The sequence below is a fragment of the Emys orbicularis genome, chromosome 2 (assembly GCF_028017835.1).
Source record: "Emys orbicularis isolate rEmyOrb1 chromosome 2, rEmyOrb1.hap1, whole genome shotgun sequence".
Lineage (NCBI taxonomy): Eukaryota > Metazoa > Chordata > Testudines > Emydidae > Emys > Emys orbicularis.
The window spans coordinates 49,710,221-49,730,933 of NC_088684.1; the positions used below are offsets into that span (position 1 = coordinate 49,710,221).

Below are 20,713 nucleotides of genomic sequence, written 5' to 3' on the forward strand. Positions count from 1 at the left end.
AAAATCAGAGGAACAAGTCTTAAAATTGCTGCTTCTTCCTAAAGCTTTCAATTAGGATAAAAAAATATATAACAGTCTTATTAAAGCACTGTGTTTATCAGGGCTATTATTTCTGTGGCAAACACAGTGACCGTTAAGGTATTTTCATAAAAGGCCATGGTTTGTGTCACCCCACCAGTCTAATACAGAGCAAGACTTTTCCATGAAATATTGAATAGAGCCAAATTTGCAACACTGTAGTGTACCCCAAATCAAATGTAACAGTGTTAACTGAAAATCTTCAAAGGGTTTTTGGCACTTTATAAAAGCCAAAGGATATTTATTTGCCAATTTACAGAGCAAGGATTCAGAAGGATTTAAAAAAAAAAAAAAAAAAAAAAAAAAAAAAAAGAGTAGCTTGAAAGACTTACTTCAATTATAAAGTCACAATTTCAGACAGAACTTTGGAGAAGCAATGCCACTTAATCTTTAGAATACTTGGTGCAGTCTATACTGTGGACCAGTAATGTCTGTAGCTTACTGATTTTGAGTTAAAGTTATCGTCACCCAAAATCAACTATATTCCACTGTGGATGAGTAAGTCAAGAGTCATTAGGCCAGAGAACAAGCATGAGAACAACTGTACTCTGATGGTTGGACCACTCACTCGGGACTTCGGAGACCCAGGATCCACTAGGCTAGAAGTTATGAGCTCCCACCCACAAAGACAAAATAGGTGCCTAACTCTTAAGTGAAGGTTTGCAGCTGAAAATCCGAAGCAGAGAGAGGTGCTTCCCTGCAGCCTGGATTTAGGGACTTCTTTTGGTGAGGGGGCAGGTCTTAGGACCATCTGCCCCCATAGCATTTCCTATTGGATAGTTTAGGCAGGGAGCCACCTAAACAAAGCACTTTTTCTGACTATCATTCTAAAGGAATAATAATTAAAGCATTATTGATTTAAAGGGTAGAGATGGAAGGGAAACAAAAACAAGCCGTTTAGTTTCCTGCTCTCAGAAAAGCAAACTAGAGAGCAGTTTTCTCTGGTGTTATTTCACCATCTTCCCAATTGATATTGGATCATATCAATCAATCAGAAGGTCAAAGGACATTTGTGATATTGCAATTAAGCAATTTGAGATGGTACAGTTTTGGGGAAGGTAATCTCAATACCAGATGCCCTGTGTCTATATATAAAAGCCCTGCATTTTCAATGGCACATAATTTCCTGCATGAACACTGCATTGAGGAAAAGAACTCTATAAATATGCTAGAAAATATCTATTATTTGAACTGAAAGACAAGGCAAAGTAATAATACAGCTGAACTGTTAAGAAAATTTAGTTTCAAAGTAATCCTGTCCATTATCTGAAAATCTAGAATTATTCAACAATGCAGGTCTATAAAACTCTAAAGAACCAAACAGTAGATAGGTATTCACCTAATAAACTGTTCTTTTTGTAGGTAATAAGGTGTCCCTGCTACCAGATGGTAAGGATTTATTCCAGGATCTTCCCACCACTAAAGAAATCAGGGGCTTTATGCACCACTAAATAATTACCTTTCTAAAACAAGAACCACCCCAAACCTGTACATATGGAAGAGTAGTACTGGATTTAGTTCTTTCCCTTCCTAAGTGAAAGGCAGGATACATGCTTTGGATTTGGAAGTCAATTCCAGACTCTCAGTAATCCTAGACTACTTGTAAAATAATTTGATGAACAATACAAGTCTAGTATCTGCTCTTTGTGCCATATGAAAGCCAAAAAGATCCAATGCCTCTTTTGGTCATAGTATCACCATGCTTTTCCACTTTAATAATCAAAAAGCATCTGTATACACTATTGCTTGTTATTTTGTTCTGCATAAACTTACAGGCATACAATTCATTTTTTCTGTCAAATAAACAATTTTTGCAGTTATCCTGTGTCTAAGTTCTGCAGTATGACTGTTAAGGCCTGTTTTATCAATTTAAAGAATTCATATTTTTAGCTTATTTACAAGCCTCTTTTCATGAATATATACTGTTGGGGGAAAAAAAACAAAAAAAAAAAAAAACACCCCCACCATTGAGTCAAGAAGCTATTGACCCTTCCCCATGTATCTTATAATACAAGTTTAATACTTTATTGCCTGCCCATTCTTTAAATTTGAAAGAACACTAATTAAAATTGCATATTTAATCAAAGATTTATTTTCACAGTAAAGACTAAAATTAAAACACAGAAATTGAGGCTTGTGACTTTTTTTTTTTAAAAGGGCTCTTTAGTATTTCTATCTGCTTATTAGATGCCATCCCATTATTATAGGCAACCAATGCTAAATATATACCTCTGTTGCTTGTTGCTTGACTCTTTGTGTCTCCATCTTGGATAATGTTTCTTCTAAAGTTTGTAGAGCCTTTCGTTGATCTTCCTCTTTATTTCTTGCTTGATTTAACTCATTGGTAAGTCTTTCAGTTTCATCCTTCAATTGCTGGATATCAGCTTGCAGTCCTGTTTTTGTATTTCTCTCTCTCAAAATCAGTTCCTTTAACCTAAACATTAGTGCAATAACAAGTACATTCCCCTCTTAATTATATTTACTAAAACAGTGGTCTCCAACCTTTTTACACCCAAGATCACCAAGAAACTAAGGGCAACCCAGGATCTACCCTGCCCCTTCCCCAAAGCCCCGCTCACTCCCATTTACCCCCCCCCCCCGCCTCTGTCGCTTGCTCCCCTACACCCTCACTAACTTTCACCGGCTGGGGCAGGGTGTTGGGGTTTGTGAGGGGTTCGCAGTGTGGGAGGGGGCTCTGGGCTGAGCCTGGGGCAGGGGGTTGGGGTGCAGGAGGGGTAAGGGGTGCAAGCTCTAGGAGGGAGTTTGGGTGCAGGAGGGAGCTCCGGGCTGGGACAGAGTGTTGGGGTGCAGGAGGGGGTATGGGGTGCTGGCTCCTGGAGGGGGTACTTAACTCCAGTGGCTCCCGGTCGGTGGCAGGCGCAGCGAGGCTAAAGACAGGCTCCCTGCCTACCCCGGCCCCACACTGCTCCCGGAAGGGACCAACATGCGCCTGCGGCCCCCTGAGGCTTTTGGATGAGATGACCTATGCTAGTCTAGATGTTAAAAACTGTTTACTTTGAAATGGCTGGGTGTTTTCTTTCATTCAGGACTGGCACAGGGAGGAAAGAGAACTGAATGTATATAACCCATTCGAGAGCCACTTTGTCCATTTGGAGGACAGAAAAGACCGAGGAACACACTTTCAAAGAGGGGATTTCACTGTAAACCAATCAACTGAAGTCCTGGTATTATTCTCTATATATATTATTTTGAAAGTTTACTGCTTAACTCTTCCTCATTTCTCTAAGCCACATAAGCAGTGTGCCTTGGATTAAACATCTTTTTCCTTTACCTGTCTGTAGTGTACACAGCCATACTCTGAATATCCTTTTCTTCTTTTGACTGTTTCTGCAGTTCTTTGATATAGTCTCTCAGTTTCTTTTCAGCTTGTTCAGCTTTCCACCTCTTCTCTTTCTCCTGATCCAGTTCTTGAACTAATGCCTGAACAAAAATATATTAAAAACCCACATTCTGAAACCTTCAAGTTTAACAAAATGATTGGCTCTTCTGCTTAATTATGTTAATAGTGCTTATAAACTTTTTTGTACTTTCAGGAAGCTGATGGAAGACCAGAGTAAGCAAAAGAATATTGAGTAAATAGAACACAGTAAGACATCTAGTCCAGCCAGCCAGAGGAGTTGCATTCATCTGCTTGAGGTAGGAAAGCTTAACAGAATCACCGGCCCAGCCAGCTGACTTGTAGAGGAGGGTTATATCATTATGGCTTTGCTTTTTATTGTCTTCTACTTATTAGTAGAAGGATTTATCCTGGCAGAGCATAAATTTGTAGAAGAAGTCTTTTCTGGCAGAGGTGACCATTAACAATTTATTACAACACAAAATGCGTAGTAATATGTTGTTAAAAAGTTTGTTTTAATTTTTATTATTATTATTAAAAAACTTCATTACTTTTACAAAACAATTTAGCAAAATGATCCTACTCATAACTCATTTTAGAATTTTCCTTGGGCAACATTTGTATTCACACTTGCTCTACTACAGGTGAAAATTACATTTTTCTATTTACTTTATTGCAAGTAAAAACATACCCTGTAAGTGGATTCCTCTGCAGTACTTGAATTCACGTCTTCTGTTTTTCTTATTTGACTCTTTGGTCTTCCCATCAATTTCTTGGCTGATTTTCCCACCACTTCCAAGTCTGGCGTTTCTGAAGCTGAATTTACACAAGAAGAGTTCTCTTTCATTTGAGAATGCAGACACTTCAGCTTAAAGGAATTCTGCTCCTCTCCCCTGAAGTGGTAGAAAAGTTAATGTACTTAAGAAGTGTACAAAGTTAAATGTCTTTTTACACACTAATAACATCAAGTGTCAGAAGCTCCTATATCAGAAAACAACATCTGCTGATATTAGAAGCTGGAAGAGTCAACTATACTGAACTGCACATCTAAATTTAGGGGAACAAGTTCTAAACAGAATGGGAAATGCCAATTATAATTAGAAGGTTAACTGTAAAAATATGCAGTACTCATGGATATGTTATTTTGAAAGCCATTTAATGGTGGTCTACAGAAACTCTGTCAATCTAAATGTAGTAAGAGAATTTCAGGGGTTTGATTTTAAGGTCAGACCATTGGTATTAACTACATTCTAAATTTCACTTTTTATATCTCGCAGTTAGCATGAAAATGACACTAAGACATAATTAAAAAGCTGGCAAGTACAACCATCAAGTATAGTGATCATCAGACATGAAAGGTAGTTATTATCCAAGATGACAGGCACATACTCAGGGCAGCTGGCCCCTCCCGCTGCTCCTACTACATTCTACTTTTAATGTGCTAGGTCGATCAGAGCTAGCATGAGCGAGTCTCCTCAGGCTGGGAATTACACCCCCGAGCTTGAAGTGTGGACATACTCTCAGACAGGTGCTTCAGTACAGCCACTAAAAGCGGAAGGAGTATTCACTCATGGTTGAAGATCTAACAACTGGGCTAGGACCACTGCAGCAGCACAGTAGCCTTCCATTCCATAAAGGTGTAGAGGAGGATGTTTGGGTCAATTCCAGTTCAAGTAGTGGATACAAGTATCTTTTGGGATTCACAGTGGTCCTGGTCCTAGTCCTAAATGGGGATGCTCAATAGGCAAGGAAGAGAAACAAGTATTTGGCAAGGACAGAGACAGAAAAAGTGAATGGTGGCCTACATAAAAGAATCACATGAATGAGTCTAATCATTTGTTTCTTCGTTCACAAAAATAAGGAGGAGGTCAAGTTTGGGGGGGGGGGGGAAATCCACATTTTTAGTTTGTACAGTGACCCAAGGAAAGGTTTTGACACAGCAGCAGTGTGGGTTTCTTTGGTTTGTTTAAAAACACACACACACACACACACACACACACACACATCCCCTTCCTTGGGTAGGAGAGAAAAAGCAAGAACATAGGATTTAAATGTGTGATGATAAAGAAAAACTAAGGACCACAAAGTATAAATAAATGTAAGTACACATATATTAAGGTATATAAGCAGTCTACCTGGATGCTTGGTACATAGATAAAATGTCAGCAATTGAGTTATTGCAGAATACTGACTAGGTTTTCTGTGACCTTTTGATTAGTCAAGATTCTGGAAACAGTTTTGAAATAATCTATTCTTGGGCTCCAAAAAAATCAAAATTTACTCATCCTTAGTGAAATCCAAAGAATTACTAACTGTGGAAGTTATATTATTCACAAGCCACAGATGAATCAATAACCAATTTGATTCCAAGATGTGGGTTACAAATACCTTAACATAAGAAAAGAATACTGTTTTAAAAAAAATATATGTATGAATCTTAGAAAGGGGTAAATACAAGAGAAACAAATACTAACAGCCAACTATTTCCATGTGAAGTCATAAACTAGTGCTATTTAACCTTTTACTGTAAGTGGAGTTATTACAGAAAATGGTTAACTGTCCTGAACTTGCAGTCCTTAGCAAAGTCTCCGCTTTCCAGAATAAAGTCCCAAAAGTTTGACCTTTGTTATATTCTTTGTTTCTAAATGAATGACCTTACAATTGGCTAAGTTAAACCATGTTGTCCAAATGAACCAGCTTACCAGGCGATAGGTAGCTCTGTATAACTAATTAGTGAGTAGTAAATGATAAGCACCAATTTTTGTATCATCTACAAATTTAACCAGCAGTGATTTTAAATTTTCTTTCATATAATTGAAAAAGATAATAAATAACACTGGGCCAAGAAACAAGAAACTTCGTGCTTCCTCCCCCCCTTAGGCCATACCGTGCGGTGTTGGCTGGAGACGCGCTCCTGCCGACTTACCTTAGTCTTTTAGGGGAGGTGGAGTACAGAAATTGATGGGAGAGTGTTCTCCCGTCGACTTAATGGGTCTTCACCAGACCTGCTAAATTGATGCCACTGCATCAATTGCAGCAGTGCTGATTTAGCTCCGTAGTGAAGACATGGCCTTAGTTTCTTTTTGAGCTTTCAGTTAGGCCAGTTTGATTTTTGTATAGTATTAATTCCTCCCCAAATCAGAATGTTGCACAATACAAAGTTAAATCTTTCACATAGTTTGTCAGCAGTTACCTTTATCAAACTTGTAAACTCATCAAAAATGCTGTCAAGTTAGACAAGACCTATTCTCCATAAGGCCATATCAACTAACATTAATTGCAATGTTTTGCTTTTTTTTAAATTGACTGCAACCTATACCAATCTTTCTATGATTTTGTTTAGGATCAGCATCAGACTAACAAACCTAAAGTTATATGGGTCACTCCGTTTAACCTTTCTAAATATATGTACATTACTTGGTTTTAAGAACTAGAAAAAAGCTAAAGTAAGAACACCCGTGATGTTTGGTTCTTTTTCTACAAGCCTACTTTCTAGGAAGTTAGTATGCCATAGGATCTTTAACAGCAGCCCAAGTAAGCAGAACATTTTGACTAATTATGACCATCTGCAGCTCCTAGTTTCAACTGGATAAAATATTCTTGTTTCCTTTGCTAAAATGGTTTTGTGAAATGTTGTATTTTACCCCAGATGTGACAGCACTTAAGTCGTCGGTGAAACAATACTGGTGTTGAATCTACAATTCCATCTACATGGAGGCCCAGTCATTTCAATGAGGCTCTGAGGACACAGTTGCAGGATCAGGACCTAGTTTGTAAAATGCTTTGGGATCCTTCGATGAAATACACTATACACATGCAAGACCTATCACACCGTTACAGTATTTGGGTAAATGAATATTTATGCTCTTGAACAGTGGTTCTCAACCTATTTACCATGGTGGGCCACATATGCAGCTCTCGATGTGTTATGTGAGCTGCAACCACAAAATATATATACTACCTGTATGACCCTGAGGTTGTCACATGGGCCGCAGCTATGTGCTGACTGGGCTGCAAGCAGCCCATAGGCTGAGCACCACTGCTCTTGAACCTTCCAAGTGTTCTGTATCCATTTATTAAATGTATCATATTTTCACTTTGTGATTTTCAAGTATCTTGAGAATGTCCTAGCATACTTAGAAATTGCCCTCCTGTAAAAATCAAGTAGGTTCTAAAGTATGAAGTCTGACCTACACTGACATTTTCTTACAAGCATAACTGAAAGTTCCAATGATCAAAGGCAGCACTGAAAGGAAGATTCTTTGCCTTCATGCGGGGTCACTTTAGAAGTTATAGTATTTTGGTTCATCAGCACATTTGTTATAGCAATTAAGTATCACTCTGTCCACAGGGTTTTACTTTTAAAGGGAAGTACTGCATGTATTGAAGGAAAAACAGAGTTCAATACAATCTGTCATCACAGCCATCTACTAATTCAATACTTCCCACAGAGGGTCATGTCCAATACTGTGGGAAGCACAAAGGACTACCCAGGGATGTATGGACAGACTATGTTCGTTTCATCAGAGTCTGAGCTTTCATTAAAAAAAGTCTTTAGTTGTCATGGTTATGGAGAGAACCTTCAAAAACATGACAAGTACATCAGTGCAGCAATGTCTGCTTGAGTTTTCATGGAGCCTAAAGCAATATGTGGTATGAACTGAACTCAGATGCCAGTGAGGATATTTCAGGTGTCAACTTTGTTAATTAACCATTCACTATGCAAAGCATGCAAGAAAAAAAAAAAAAAAAAAAAAGTAAACAAATTAAAATCTGCACCAATCTACCCCATCATTTCTCAAAGTGGAGGGCATGAAAGACTAATATTAGGGAAAAAAAGAGGCAGAATAGGGAGTTAAAAAACAAACAAACAAAAAACCCCACGGGGTTACAGGAAGAACACAACAGCTGGTTAATTGATTATATTTTCCTGAAGAGGAAAAGCTTTCAGAAGTTTAGGAAACGTTGCACTAACCAATGAAGAGAACATGAATGAAATTTCTAAAAACTAGGAACTTCATTAATGCTATGAAAATCATCACTACAGGCATCAAGCACCTTTATCATCTCAAATACAAAATTTCAAGTTAGAGCTAAATTAATTCAGGAAGTACTCAACCTTTTAAAACCTTTTGGATATTTTTGTGTCCGATCTGAAAGTACCTGTCAGTTATTTTGCCTTTCAGATGATTAGCATGGTGCTTAGTAGACAAAGTAGATTTACAATAATTAGGGATCTTGCTTCTTTTAGCCACCTTTCTGTTGTTCTCTTTTCCACTTTCACACTCACTCTCAGAAGTCAGATCAGTGTCTCTCTTTGCTTTGAGAACTTTCAAAGGAGTGCCTGTTCTTGAACAATTAGACACCTAAGAACAAAAACAAGAAAAAAGTTTAGTCTAAAAAATAAATAAAATAAAATAAAATAAAAGTTACTTAAGCAGTTTCTAAAGTGATTTTTTTCAAATCTACTTTGAAGGATTAGGGTTTATGAAATGGCTTTGATAGAAGTAGATTAACTAATGAAGATTCCACAGACTCTAGCTAATTAGCTACATTTCTCCCCCTTTGTCAGCCAACCATTTCAGCCTTTCCTTTCCATGCAGGAAATCTAGCTATGCTGGCAGAACAGTGTGCCAGATCATGTGTAATTGCTTACTCATTACTCTTTGAAACTTTTGCAGTTACCAAGGAAGGTTGTTAAAAAGTTGTTTCTCATAAGGAAGAGTTAAAACTCTTAACTATTTTCAGTTCACATGGAAGGAAAAAAAAATATTCCCCAATATAAAGTTATCTGACAACAAAGTTATAAACATAAACATGGGAATAAAGTACACTAATAATTTGCTCCCACATCAGGATGGAGGATCTACAAAACTGAAGACCCTCTATTTTAGTTTATCCCATCTTCTGAGGATTGGGGCCCAGCATTGAACAAAGGTATGTGCCCCCAAATCATGCCCTGTGAAATTATACTGGTTCAACTCTCTACAGATGTAGGTGTCAGACAGCACCTTATGTATTAATTTATTTTACCAAGTTTGTTCATAACCAGAGATCATAGAAATGTAAGGCTGGAAGGAACCCCTAGAGGTAATCTACTCCATCCCCTCCGCACTGAGGCAGAATTAAATATACCTAGACAAACATTTTGTCTGTGATGGGCTAACTTATTCTTAAAAGCCACCAATGACAGCCTGCTCCATTGCTAAACTATCCTTATAGTTAGGAAAGCGGTCCTAACATCTACTGGAAATCTCCCTTGCTGCAAATTAGTTCTAGTCCTACCCTTGGTGGACATGGAAAACAACTGCATCTATTGCTTGTGTGCATTTAGTCAAGATCTTATAAATATGCCAGGGACACCATGTACTACCATTATAAAACAAAAACAAAAAAACACCACTATACACTGGAAAATATCCCGCCCTCCCCCAAAGGTAAATTCAAACTGATTGGGCTATTATTTTGTATCATTAACTTTCACAGTGCTAGGATTTTATCACTTTTCATATTTCTGACTGGTTTGTGGCATGTGTCAAAGGATTAAAGAAAAATATTAACTTCATACCCAACATGATCAGATAACAGACAGCATAATGGACTAAATGGACCACACATTTGATCCAATATGCAAATTCCTATGATCAGTTGTAAGTATTGTCTACAGTTTTTCAAGTTTACGAATGTTCTTATATTGTCCCCTCATCACTTATGGCATCTGATTACCTCCAAGATTAGTATGCACACATTAATATACACATTTCTCTCCTCACTCTGCCACACCGACATCAGCCAGCAAGGCCTGGATTTTTATCACAGATGCACATCTGAAACATAAGAAAGGTCTTTTTGTGTAAATGTGATGTACCTTAAGACTAGTTACCTTCTGCAAGAGCTGTGAAATTTGATCCTCTAGTTTTCTGATCCTCATCTCACTGTATAAGTCATTATCAATTTTAGCCCTTTCTGGTTCTGAAGAGGAGACTGGTTCTGAAGAAGAACTGAAGGTACTTTGTGTTGGTATACTTGCACGTTGTCGAAACTGAGCTAACACCTTATCAATATGAGGGGTGATCACTCGCAAGTTAACACAACTCTTAAATAAATAAAAAAAGACATTCAATAATCATATCCAACATAGCAATAATTAAGTTAGTACAGTTTTTACACTTGAAAAATAGCAGTGAGAGCACCTGTTCTTCATGGCAGGGAGGACTGGATGAAACCAAACAATCCAAGAGACCTTCTAAACATTGCAAATCTGATGAATTCTCTTCTTTCAAGTTTACTGGTTCACCAAATACATTCCTTCCATCAAGGACTGTTAGTTGAGGCAAAGTCTGAAGGATGATCTCTCTGTAACCTTTAGGGATGAATTATTCATAAATTTATTTCAATTTAAATATAAAAGATGCCTGCCAGATTCTAGGCACCAAACCTTCTATTAGAAGTAAAATATACAACATTAAAAGCAAGAGCCACAAATGCCTTCCCCCAATATAAAGCAGCCAGTCAACAGGAAACATTATAGAACAAAATCCTCCAGGAGATTGATAATTGAAGCCTTAACCACATTGGGCTTTTTTTTTGCATTGTTGTAGCTACAGTGATGTAGTTGCACTGGGCAAACCCCAGTGTACGCATGCTACACCAATGTTTGCATGAGGTTTGAATAAAACTACCTTGTATGTCCTGGATATGTAAGAAAAAATACAAGATGTGTTTTGATAAACCAATTGAATTTATTAAGCAAAAGGAAGTATTATCTGTTGTTGGGGAGCTGAAGTGAAGGTGACTAGAAACAATCTCCTTTAAGATTTCAGACCTAGTGAATCTCATCCTCTCACATCTAGTTTTTATTCACAGATTGGAAGAGGAAAACAAGTTTTCCTGCTTTTTTCAACTCCCAATAAATTTCTTAACTTTCAATAAACTAGTCATTAACTTGAACTAGTTAAATAAACTGAAATGAAGAAAATATTCTCTGTGTAACAGATACTGCAACCAGATATATTATCTTTGTATTAAGTTTATATTAAATATATGACTATTTTGTGAATCATTATGGGTTAGGAATTATTTCACTCCACAGGGGAGCTTTACCACAGCTCTTCCAGGAACTAAAAACAGCGTGGGGTGATTACTGCAGTCCCTGGGATGGTACACAACTCCAGAGAACGATCACCCTTGGGGTGATTTATATATATATACACTGTTCAAACAGGTACCAGAGGCCCAAGAAAACAAAAGGCTTTTGGAGCATAAAGGCTTCATTTAACCTGACAGAGGGGCTTTCCTTTTGGATTCAACAAACAGACCTGATCTGTGGTCCACGAGTGACCTAGCCCTGCTGAAGAGCTGGAAGAATTAAACCTGCCATGGTCCCCATAAGACTGATGTGTGATATGTTTAGTATTCATCTACATCTCTTACTGTTTTGTACATTTTCTCTGTATGCTTTTGTACTTAAATAAATATACTCTACTTTGAAAGAGATATTTTACCAGTAACCTGTCACTGTCCAGGGGCTGGATGTTTGTCAAGCCTGCGTGGAATAAACACAGTGAAGTGAAAGAGTACTGCAGCCTAAAACCACTGCTCAGAAAGGAGTGGGACGTGGGTCCCTGCCCAGAGAGAAGTGACAGAGAGAGGAACCTGAGGGGCATTCCTGGAGCAGACCACAGAAGGTGGAGTAACTCCTTGAAACGGTGACACTTAGCAGCTGCCAAAGAAGCTACTGCTGTCAAAGGCTGATGTAGCACTTTAACAAACTGGTTCCAGCGACTTCAGTGCTTAGCCAGCAGTTTGATTTTCTTTCTTTACAACTTCAGCAACAAACATGTACTGGTTTAATATTACATTTTTATTTAAATGATTTTAACATAGCTTGTCTTATTTTCAAATGGTTTATAAAAAAAACAAAAAAAAAAAATCCAATTTTTTTCAATTTTTGTTTTTGTTTTTAAATCACTTTTTTTTTTTTAAATGCAACAAGGGCACAGATTTTGCACAAGCTTTCCAAAAATGTCATCTCTGTGCAGAAACCAAACATGGATCACTGTTTGGACTGAAGGTAAGATTTTGGACAGTATGAACCTGCAATTCCAGATGTATACTACAGAAACTGTTTTTTCAACCTTAACTATAGTATTCACTACTGGCAACTGTTATAAACACCTTCATGCTAAAGATAATTGAAGTTTGACTCAAAATTATCAGCATAACATTTATCCAAGGCATTCTTTCTGTACTAATATTTTCAGTTTAAACCTGTCATATTTAAAAATGCTTTTTCCTAATCAGTCTACTACATATTAAGTTTAATTATTTCTTTTAATTCACAATTTCAGTTCAGGCTCACCGTGTCCTGGAATGGTACCACTGAATACATTTATTTGGGCATAAGCTTTCGTGGGCATCTGAAGAAGTGAGGTTTTTACCCACGAAAGCTTATGCCCAAATAAATCTGTTAGTCTTTAAGGTGCCACCAGACTCCTTGTTGTTTTTGTAGATACAGACTAACACGGCTACCCCCTAATACTGAATACATTGGGACAAACTTAGTTCTTGGAGGATCATAATTGATTCCTTATGAGATGTGTGCACAATAAGTATTATCACTCTCATCACCAGCATGCAGAACAGAGTCATATTTTAGTTATATCATGACATTTCTCTGAACATGTTGAGAGAACCCCGGTACAATTCTATTAAGGACTTGAAGATAAAAATTTTTTAGTTCTCAAATTTTGTCCACAGTGTGATCCACATTTTAATACAGACTGTTTCATAGAACTCCTCTATGCCCATTTGCAACTGACTAAAATCCCTGCTACAGCAATTAATGTGTTTAGATGTCTTAATGCTATTTCGCAGCTGGAAACAAAAACAGGCAGCACCAGATGACCAGCCAGTTCTCAGCTGACCTTTGACAACCACTGCTCTTGAAAATAAACAGTTTCTCTGATCATTCTCTGAATGTAGCAAAAAATAATAGTAACAAAAAAAAGACTACTTTCAGCATGCATGGTATATTGTATAGGTAGAAAGGAAGAAAAACTTCAATGGTTTTGACAGAATGAATCAGGGAGTAGAGAGATTTGATCACAAAGGTCACCACAGTATGACAGAATTTAGGTTTTTGATGGCTGGCCATAATTTATGAATCAAGCTACTAGTTGCAGAAACTACATCACAGGTTTACAAGACACAGAAGCCACTGATGTTTGGACAGTAACTAGAGTTCAAAGTAATTATCTAGTATATTATTCATACCTGTTGTGTCACAGACTGGATTGCCCTTTCCATTTTTTTCTAAAGTAAGATTGGTCAAGTAGTGCAGTCCCATCATACATTGGAGTAAATGGTTAATACTATTTATGCAGTTGCTGTGGAGATCAATGTGACTAATTTTATGACAGGTTCCACGAAGGTCTAGAAATCCTGTAAAATTTAGAAAAATACAAAGCAGTGACTTCTATTACAAATAAGTATTTAAGAACAAACATTTCCTAAGTTGGTATATGGCATTTTACAGGAAAGCTATCAACAAAAAAAAAATACTTTAAAATATTTTACACCCTGAAATTATCCAACATTTGCCCCACTTCCCTCCCAAGATTTATCCATTATAAGACAATATTGCATTAATGTTAATTTTGAGAAGTAACTTTTAAAAGGGATTATATTGTCAGTTTAAAAAAAAATCAGTTGTTTAAAAATAGAGAATATTCTGCTTGAAGATCTATTTTAGTAAATGCAAAGTGCATTACTAAGATTGCAGTTTACACTCTATTCAGCTTAGTTAGGGCTAGCACTTAGAATAAAAGTTATATTTATTGTGTAAATGAATCCTTAAAGAGATATGTAGGATTAAAAATGTGACTAAAAATAAGTCTAATCACACTTCTTATTTTGGAAATAGTTCACTGAAAAGGTTTTAATTTTAAAAAGATTACTGTACTTCTATGGACATTGTAAATAGTACAATAATAGAGCAGCTCCAGGAAGGCTACTTTAGTGGATGAAATCCTTCATGGGAATTTACACAGCAATAGCTCCCCCTATTCCACCCCAACCAACTCGTCCTCTTCTCTCCCCCACAAGCACTATCGCACAGGAAACTTACTAAGACAAGGCTCAGCACTGTGAAAACAGTGCTCCCTCATGTCTAGTTGCCAACTACCTCCAATTCTGCTGCATGTGTACTATCTGAAGCCACTAAGGTGGGGAACAGGGAGGGGGGGGGCGTGAGCCCACTAGGAGCCTGTTGGGCAGCCAGGCTCCCAGGAGGGAGCTGAGAGCGGACTGAGAGACCAGGCTCTCAGCTCCCCACACTGCCCCTTGTAGGTCGGTGGAAGCGCTCCTGGTGAGGACACCCACCACTGACCCAAGAAGGGTAGTATAGACATGCACCAACACAGTAATTACTGCGTGGTTGTAAATTAAGTTTCTAGTGTAGACGTACCCTAAGTAGTAGTCTGTATTTGCCTCACAGTTGTGAAACTTGGGTCATGATCCTGCAAGTTGCTTGTAAGAGTAAGCCCTGTGTCACCTGACTACATATTAAATCATGTTTCCATCACTGGATTATATATTTTAGTATTCATGGCCAAATTAAGCGTGAGGATTACAAATCTACGGGTTTAATTAAAAAGAGACAGCAAAAAAACTGACAAGAAGTTCATTAAAAGAATGTCAAGCATCTGACAGAAGACCACAAAGCTATTTCTATAGTTATTTGCTATACTGGTAAATTTCACAATAATGTGAAATATTCTTCAGTGGGATATAGATTTGCAAACATAATACAAGTGAAGGTAGCTAATGAAGTAAGCATGCTAAAATACTGCACTTATGTAAATTTTGTCTTTGATTCTCAAGGTCTAAATACTGCCCATTAGTACAAGAACACATCATAGATAATCAGCTACTGTGCTTATGGTTCCTGCCTAGTAATACCTCAGTTGCTGCTGACCTGCTGAAAGAGGACGAAGTGATCCCTAGTTGAACATATGTAATTCATAGATTCTAAGGCCAGAAGGGACCATTGTGATCACCTAGTGAGTCTGACCTCCTGCATAACACAGGCCATGGAACTTCCCCAAAATAATTCCCACAGCAGATCTTTTAAATCTTGATTTAAAAATGGTCAGTTATGGAGCATCCATCAGGATTATTACTGAACATACATAAATCCTCTGGTGAGACTCCATCGCTGTTCCCTCTACAAGGGTCCCAACAGCAACACATCCTGACCCCCAACTCATCTCCAAAGCCCTGATCTCCAATCATCCCATCACCCCCATCCTGTCTCCAAATACCAGCAACAATCCCCTAATGAGATCAGCCACATGACCCCAAAGAACAGCCACCAGCCCCAAATCAAAATAGCTTTAAAAACACACACCCCTCCTCCGGTCCCAGTGCTGTCACCGCAACACCCTCCCCTCCCCAGACCCACCCTGCCCTTCTCCTCCCTGGCGGACCCCAGACAAAGCCCAGCTGGTGCCCAGCGCGGGGCTACCAGTGCCTTTGCTGCAGATGTTGGACCAGCAGCTGCTGAAACCCAAGTCTGATCTCGAGTCTGCCCCCCAGTGGTCCTGTGCCCAGCTTGGCTCCTTCCCTTCTCTGCCCCCCGCCCAGACAAAGCCCGGCTGGTGCCCAGCGGGGGGCTACCAGTGCCTTTGCTGCAGATGTTGGACCAGCAGCTGCTGAAACCCAAGTCTGATCTCGAGTCTGCCCCCCAGTGGTCCTGTGCCCAGCTTGGCTCCTTCCCTTCTCTGCCCCCCGCCCGTCACCCCCATCCCTGCTCTGCCACCCAGTGGTCCCATGCCCGGCTCTGCCCAACCCCCCCCAGCTGCCCCCCCAAGTCCAGCTCTGCCCCCCCAGCAGTTTTATCGAAAATCACTATGGCATTGTGATGGGAAGGTCAGTTCAACTGACAGGGCTGCTATGTCTGCAATTTCCATACACAATGGCATTGCACCAGCAAAGAGTGCATCACTGCAGACAAAATTAAGTGCAAAGATTTCATGATGGTGCTCTCACAACAGTAGTGGCAACACACATACCATGTGTAAATACATTTGTGTGTTGATGTCAGGCTTATATGTTTTGTAGATGATAAATATTGCAAGCACCACTGGGAACATTTTCTCTATTTAGTGCCAAGACAGCTTGATATGACTCATTATCATTGTATATTACTGTTAACAGCATATACTTTGAATTTGCTGCCTACATGCTGTGACCAAAAATAAGATATGATGTCTACTCCAGGAAGCTAGCCTAAAAATTCATTTTCAGAGAGGCTGTTCTCTTCTGTGTTCAAAAAGTACCTAAAATACGCAAAATGTCGGATGCCTACCTCACAGGGGTATTGTGAGGGCAAGTGATTAAAAAAGTTATTTGGGAACCTCAGATGAAAGGTTTTACATAACAGAACTATTACGATAGTACTCTCCTGGTAATAATACTCTGAATTGTGATACCCAGATACAGAATATCTTGAAGTGCTTTATCAAGTTGGGAAGAATTTGCATTTTACACATGAAGTTACCACAGCAAGACAGTGGCAGAAATGAAAATAAAACCCAGGCCTCCTTCCTGCTGTACTATTTCTGAACTCTCCCTTGTTTAAAACATTTTGTATTTGTTTTTCTAAAAGTGAATATAGTGCTCATTGTACATGAAAGATTGACAGCACAGTTACAGCACCAAGCAACTCAAGATTCCCACTCTGCTTCAGCAAAAGTATTTAAACATGTCTACAATCTTTGGTCTCTCTGATGATACTACCAACAAGAGGAACATAGGTCTATTGCCAATGGTGGTTCAAGTGACTGTGCACCTCTCTTTTAAAATTATTAATACATTTCACATTAGCCACCTAACTGTTAAATGGTAATTAATTTCAGCCAGTAGTGACCTGGTCAGGATTTGAACCTATGATCTAAAGATTAAAAGCTTCATATTCCAATGGTAGTAAATTCCTGAGACATCCAATGTCCTACATTTCTTATCCTTTAGTTCTTTGCGACTACATTTGGTCAGATATTTTATATTAATTGTGAAAACATCACTGCCAGATCCACTTACCAGTAAGATCATGTATGCGGTTGTATGACAAATTCAGTTTAGTTAAATTATGTAGCTTTTCCAGTCCTAAACAAAGTGGGGGGAAAACGTTAGTGCAAGAGCTTTAAAAAAAAAATACTCAGGAGATAAACATGCCTGACTGGTAAAATAAGGAAGACAGACTAGACACTATAAATGACAAATATAAACTATGTTTATTATGATGCACTGTGGTTGGTATTATTTAACAAGAATGAAGATCAACATTTTAAAATCAACTTTTTAACCTACTTTAAATAGTCAACTGGGAAATATTGCCATGATGTCCTTTAGAATGACTTGTTTATTATTTCTTCAATTTAATCCAATATGTAATATGGGATTTTGACTTCAATGGGGTTTAAGCACATGCTTAACTTCAATCACAGGCTTAAGATCTTTCTTGAATCAAACCTCAACACAATTATTTCAGAAGAGGCTCATAAAATGTTAAAGGGAAAGAAAACAAAAAATATACTAACCCTCTACTTTTGTTATCAAGTTACAGGATAAATTTAAAGTGCGAAGATTAGTTAGGGTACTTAGTCCTTCGATTTGATTTATTTGATTAGATGACAAGTCTAAATGCTGCAAATTCTGGATATGGCCAAGCCCTTCAATCTTCGAGATTTGGTTACAATGTAGGTTGATTGTGTGAAGTTCTGAACTTAGAGTTATCTCCAACAAGCTATAAATGAAAATACCCAGTATTAATTAAGATGTCTTAAGATAATTAACTTATAAAACATGTCTAAATCTCAAATTAACCAACATTTTAAGGGGTGCAAATCACAAATTTTACACATCACTATTTAAAAAAATAATATTTTATTCAAGTAGAATAGTGTACTATAGCAAATCAAAATAATCTGCCTTACATTTAAGGTTCTCAATATTTAAACTTGAAAATAATCCACTATACTTACCAGTATCTTTAGCCCTCCTTCCCACAAAAAGCTAAAAGTTAGTAGACCTTTTCTGTATCTGAGGGCTAGTCTACACCGACAACGCTAAAGTGCTGCTGCGGCAGTGCTTTAACATGGCTTGTGTGGTTGTGGCGCAGTGCTGGGAGAGCTCTCTCTCTAAACAAAACCAAAAACAAACACCTGCACAAGGAGCGCAGCTCCCAGCGCTGGTGCACTATCTACACTGCCACTTTACAGCACTGAAACTTGCTGCGCTCAGGGGGGTGTTATTCCCCTTGTGGAGGTGGATTACCAGGAGCACTGGGAGACCTCTCTCCCAGCGCTCACTTGCACTTCAAAGTGCTGCTGCGGGAGCAGCGGTTTGAAGTTTCTAGTGTAGACATAGCCTCAGATCAACTTAACTACTCTGCTATAGGGTGGGAATTTTTCACAACCAACTCTCGTAGTTAAATCAACCTAATTTTTTCATGTAGACCAAGCCTACTGCTCACACTGTCTCTCATAAAAAACATGCTTAAAACAAAAATTCTGTTCTAGCCACCTACATTAATTACAATGCTCTCATCTTAAATGTGGTGGACAATTAGGAAAAACTGTAGAGTTTAGTTAGGGTACTAAAGAACTTGCCATCTTGGTTTTTGTCCTCAATGAGCAAATTTCTGTCTCTGTTCAAAAGTGTTTGTTTGACTACAGCTAGGTTATTGCCCAGGCTCAAGTAGAAGGACTTAGGTATCAGGGGGTAGCCGTGTTAGTCTGTATCTACAAAAACAACAAGGAGTCTCTGGTGGCACCTTAAAGACTAACAGATTTATTTGGGCATAAGCTTTCGTGGGTAAAAACCTCACTTCTGCATCCGAAGAAGTGAGGTTTTTTACCCACGAAAGCTTATGCCCAAATAAATCTGTTAGTCTTTAAGGTGCCACCAGACTCCTTGTTGTTTTTGTAGAAGGACTTAGGTCTTTTTATACTGAGGTTCTATTTTTAAAAGTTTTTAAAAGACCATCAAGTCTGTGAAGCAAAGAAATGTGCTATTGTTTAGGCACTTCAATATTTAATATGCACTTGATACCAATCTTTGCAGGCAAAGTGATTTAAGATTTGCTACTCTGCTTACTTTTAGAAGCGGATTTACGTTAACACCCCACTATAAAAGATTATGGAGTAGCACAAGTAACGTTGACAACAGTATCTAAGCGTGAGCACATATTAACTGGAGCTGAAGTGTTAAACAGAAAGTGCAGCATTTCTAATCCAGAAACTCAGGCAGTGTAGGTCACACAATTAGTACAATGGAAAACTCTTTAAAATACAGTCCAGGAAAATGGATCACATAAACGCTATAAATGACAGACCACATGTAGCTGCAATAAATGGCAAGGGGATGTGAAATGGATGCACGAAGAACACAAAAGGCAAATCCAATAGGGCTCGTCACAGCTCTGCCCCTTCCTGCGAGTCTGCCCGGAGAGGAACAGGCGTGTAGGTGAGCTCTGAAAGTGCACTGGTAATACCGGGGCCCGGGACGCCCTTCTCACGCATGCCCCGCTCCTGGGGGGACGCCAAAGCTGACACTATCCAGCAGGAGCACGTCTCCCCGCTCCTGTTTCCGAGCCCCACCGTTATCGAAACATCGACATCATCGCTCCCTCTCCTCCTAAGACCCCCCGCTCCCGGGCGCACTCCGCACCTCACTAGCGACCACTCCTCGGACTCCCGCCGGCTAGGTCCCTGGGAGCCCCTCCGCCCGGCCAGCGGGGGAAAGCCCACAACCCCCCGCCCCCGGCGGGGCTCCCTCACCTCCCAATGCCTTTGTCCATGAGGCTGAGCTCCCCAAGCACGGCGCCAGCTCTCGCCATGTTGCCGGCGGCTCCGCCGCGCTACAGGAGGCGGCCAGGCAGCCAGCAGCGGATTCTGGCGCCTTTCACTTTAAATCTCCCCAGATCCAACGACATCGCTGGGAGTGGGGCTTTACGGCTGGGTCAGAGGCCGTTACGACATAGAGCGGTAAAGCAACCCCCCACCGCAGGCCGTCGCGATTCCTCCTCCCCTCCCAGAGAGAGGCCGGTTGCGCCGCCTCCGGAACAAGTTCCTTCCGAGACCTTGTAGTTTCTGAGCATGCGCATTAACGAAGGGAACGTGGCTCTGTCTGCCCTTGTGTTGGTCGCGCTGCTGGGGCCGCTGACCTGTGGGCTGTAGCATGACTGGGAGCCTTAACCCCGAGCGCCCCTAGTGT

At 39.3% G+C, this 20,713-nt stretch overlaps 1 protein-coding gene across 1 annotated transcript in view; it reads right to left on the reverse strand.

Moving 5' to 3' along the window:
- The window catches only part of LRRCC1 (leucine rich repeat and coiled-coil centrosomal protein 1), a 47,695-nt gene extending 27,227 nt beyond the window's left edge, over positions 1-20,468 (reverse strand). The window contains exons 1-10 of the mRNA XM_065398914.1: positions 20,278-20,468; positions 18,037-18,242; positions 17,537-17,602; positions 13,712-13,879; positions 10,630-10,799; positions 10,320-10,532; positions 8,600-8,802; positions 4,128-4,329; positions 3,371-3,519; positions 2,308-2,512 (exon numbers count right to left, since the gene is read on the reverse strand). Of these exons, the coding sequence (XP_065254986.1) occupies positions 2,308-2,512; positions 3,371-3,519; positions 4,128-4,329; positions 8,600-8,802; positions 10,320-10,532; positions 10,630-10,799; positions 13,712-13,879; positions 17,537-17,602; positions 18,037-18,242; positions 20,278-20,336 (1,641 nt within the window). The 5' untranslated portion in view covers positions 20,337-20,468. The remainder of the gene's footprint in view (positions 1-2,307; positions 2,513-3,370; positions 3,520-4,127; positions 4,330-8,599; positions 8,803-10,319; positions 10,533-10,629; positions 10,800-13,711; positions 13,880-17,536; positions 17,603-18,036; positions 18,243-20,277) is intronic.
- Positions 20,469-20,713: the final 245 nt, after the last annotated feature.